The 1,704-nt window shown below is 37.8% G+C and overlaps 1 protein-coding gene across 1 annotated transcript; it reads right to left on the bottom strand.

Moving 5' to 3' along the window:
• On the bottom strand, positions 280–686 carry LOC105171205. The gene is made up of 2 exons (XM_011092240.1): positions 401–686; positions 280–308 (listed from the first exon to the last, which is right to left on the bottom strand). Exons 1-2 carry the CDS (start codon positions 684–686, stop codon positions 280–282), a joined length of 315 nt encoding a protein of 104 aa, XP_011090542.1.

Below are 1,704 nucleotides of genomic sequence, written 5' to 3' on the forward strand. Positions count from 1 at the left end.
GATCGTATTATATTGTGGAATGATATAAAGGTCATTTATTAGTTTAACCAACAAGTGGGGAGAACCATTTTGCGATAGATAAAACAGTTTTGAGTTATTGAAAACTCATAACCTTCTTTGTCCAAAACAGTAATAGAAATGATGTTTTTAATCATGCTATGTACATAATAACATTCCTTCAATTCAATAATAACATGGTCACTAACTACTAAGTGGACTAGTCCCACGGCTTCAACAACAATCCTCTTGCCATTTCCACGTCGCATATCTACCACCCTTTCACTTAGTCTTCTTCTTTTTGCCATCACCTGTTAATCACTACAGATGTGAGAACCACAATCAATATCTAATACCCAAGAAGTAGAATTAGTGACCATATTAATTTCAACAACAAACATACCTTGAACAAAGACAAGGAATTTAGGATAATTTCTCTTCCAATGCCCCTTTTCATAGCAGTAGTGGCAGTCATCTTCTGCCTTGTTAGCTTTAAGAACTTCCTTCCTCTTCCCTTTGCCAAAAGTCTGGCCCTTGACAACTGTTTTTCTTGCAGGGGCTGGACCTTTGGCTTTGCTCTTCTTTTTCTTCCAACGTCGGGCCTTCTTGACCTTCTTGGAAGTTAAAGCATCCCCCAACATGTCAGCAGATTGCAATCTCTTGATTGTCGCCTCGAATTGGACCAACATATTGATCAATTCAGGGGGCTTGAGAACTTTACGACAAAAGGGTCATGAGAGGGAGGGAGCGATTGAAGGAACACATCAATATATGTGCCATTCTCAATTCCTGCCTTCAACTCCTCAAGCTTCTCCATAAAGGATAGCATTTGGATGCAGTGATCGTGAACTGAAGATCCTTCAGCCATCTTAATGTCAAAGAATGCTTTAGTGACGGCATATCGTACATGCCGATCAGGCACTTCTTACAGATTACCCAAGCACATCATGATTGAATTAGCATGATCCAACCTATCATACTGTTTTTGGAGTTTGTTTGTCATAGACATCAGTATGATACTGTGAACCTTTCGGTCATCATCATGTCATTTGTTGAACGTCATACATTCTTTAGCAATAGAGTCTTCTGGAAGGAAAGCAAGAGGGGACTAATCCAAAACATAGGTTTGGCTCTCAAAGTCCAAAGTAATTTTTAAGTTCCTTAGCTACTCATTCTAGTTGTTTCCATTAAGTTTGTTAGCCTCAAGACTAACAGTAAGTATATTCTTAGACATATGTTGACTACAATAAAATAAAAGCAGAAAATTAGCAAATTTTTCCTAATATTGAAGATAAGTTATGACATGGTCTTTAGTCATATATTACTCCTACTATTTTTTCAAAATCCCATCACTCTCAAATGGGCATTTCGAGCAAATAATTTCTAGTGGGCTTGAGGTCCATGTCTCCATACCCCACTTTTACGATTTGCACAGAAATTACCTCATTGGAAGTAATATTTACCATTCTTATTATATGAGATCCCCAAGATATTTTGCCTCCCTTTTCACATGATTCCAAGCACTCCAAGCGAATCCCACTATTCTATGTTAGGCCCAACCTATCAACCAAGTGAATTATTTCTACTATCATCCACAACTCGTGAGACAGAAAAATAGAAGACTAATTCTCTAGTTCATAACAATAGTGTAGCTCTTCTTCATTCCCAAACGTACCACAACTCGTCAGACTACTAAATGAACCAAAG

Source organism: Sesamum indicum, linkage group LG9, assembly GCF_000512975.1.
Source record: "Sesamum indicum cultivar Zhongzhi No. 13 linkage group LG9, S_indicum_v1.0, whole genome shotgun sequence".
Classification (NCBI taxonomy): domain Eukaryota; kingdom Viridiplantae; phylum Streptophyta; class Magnoliopsida; order Lamiales; family Pedaliaceae; genus Sesamum; species Sesamum indicum.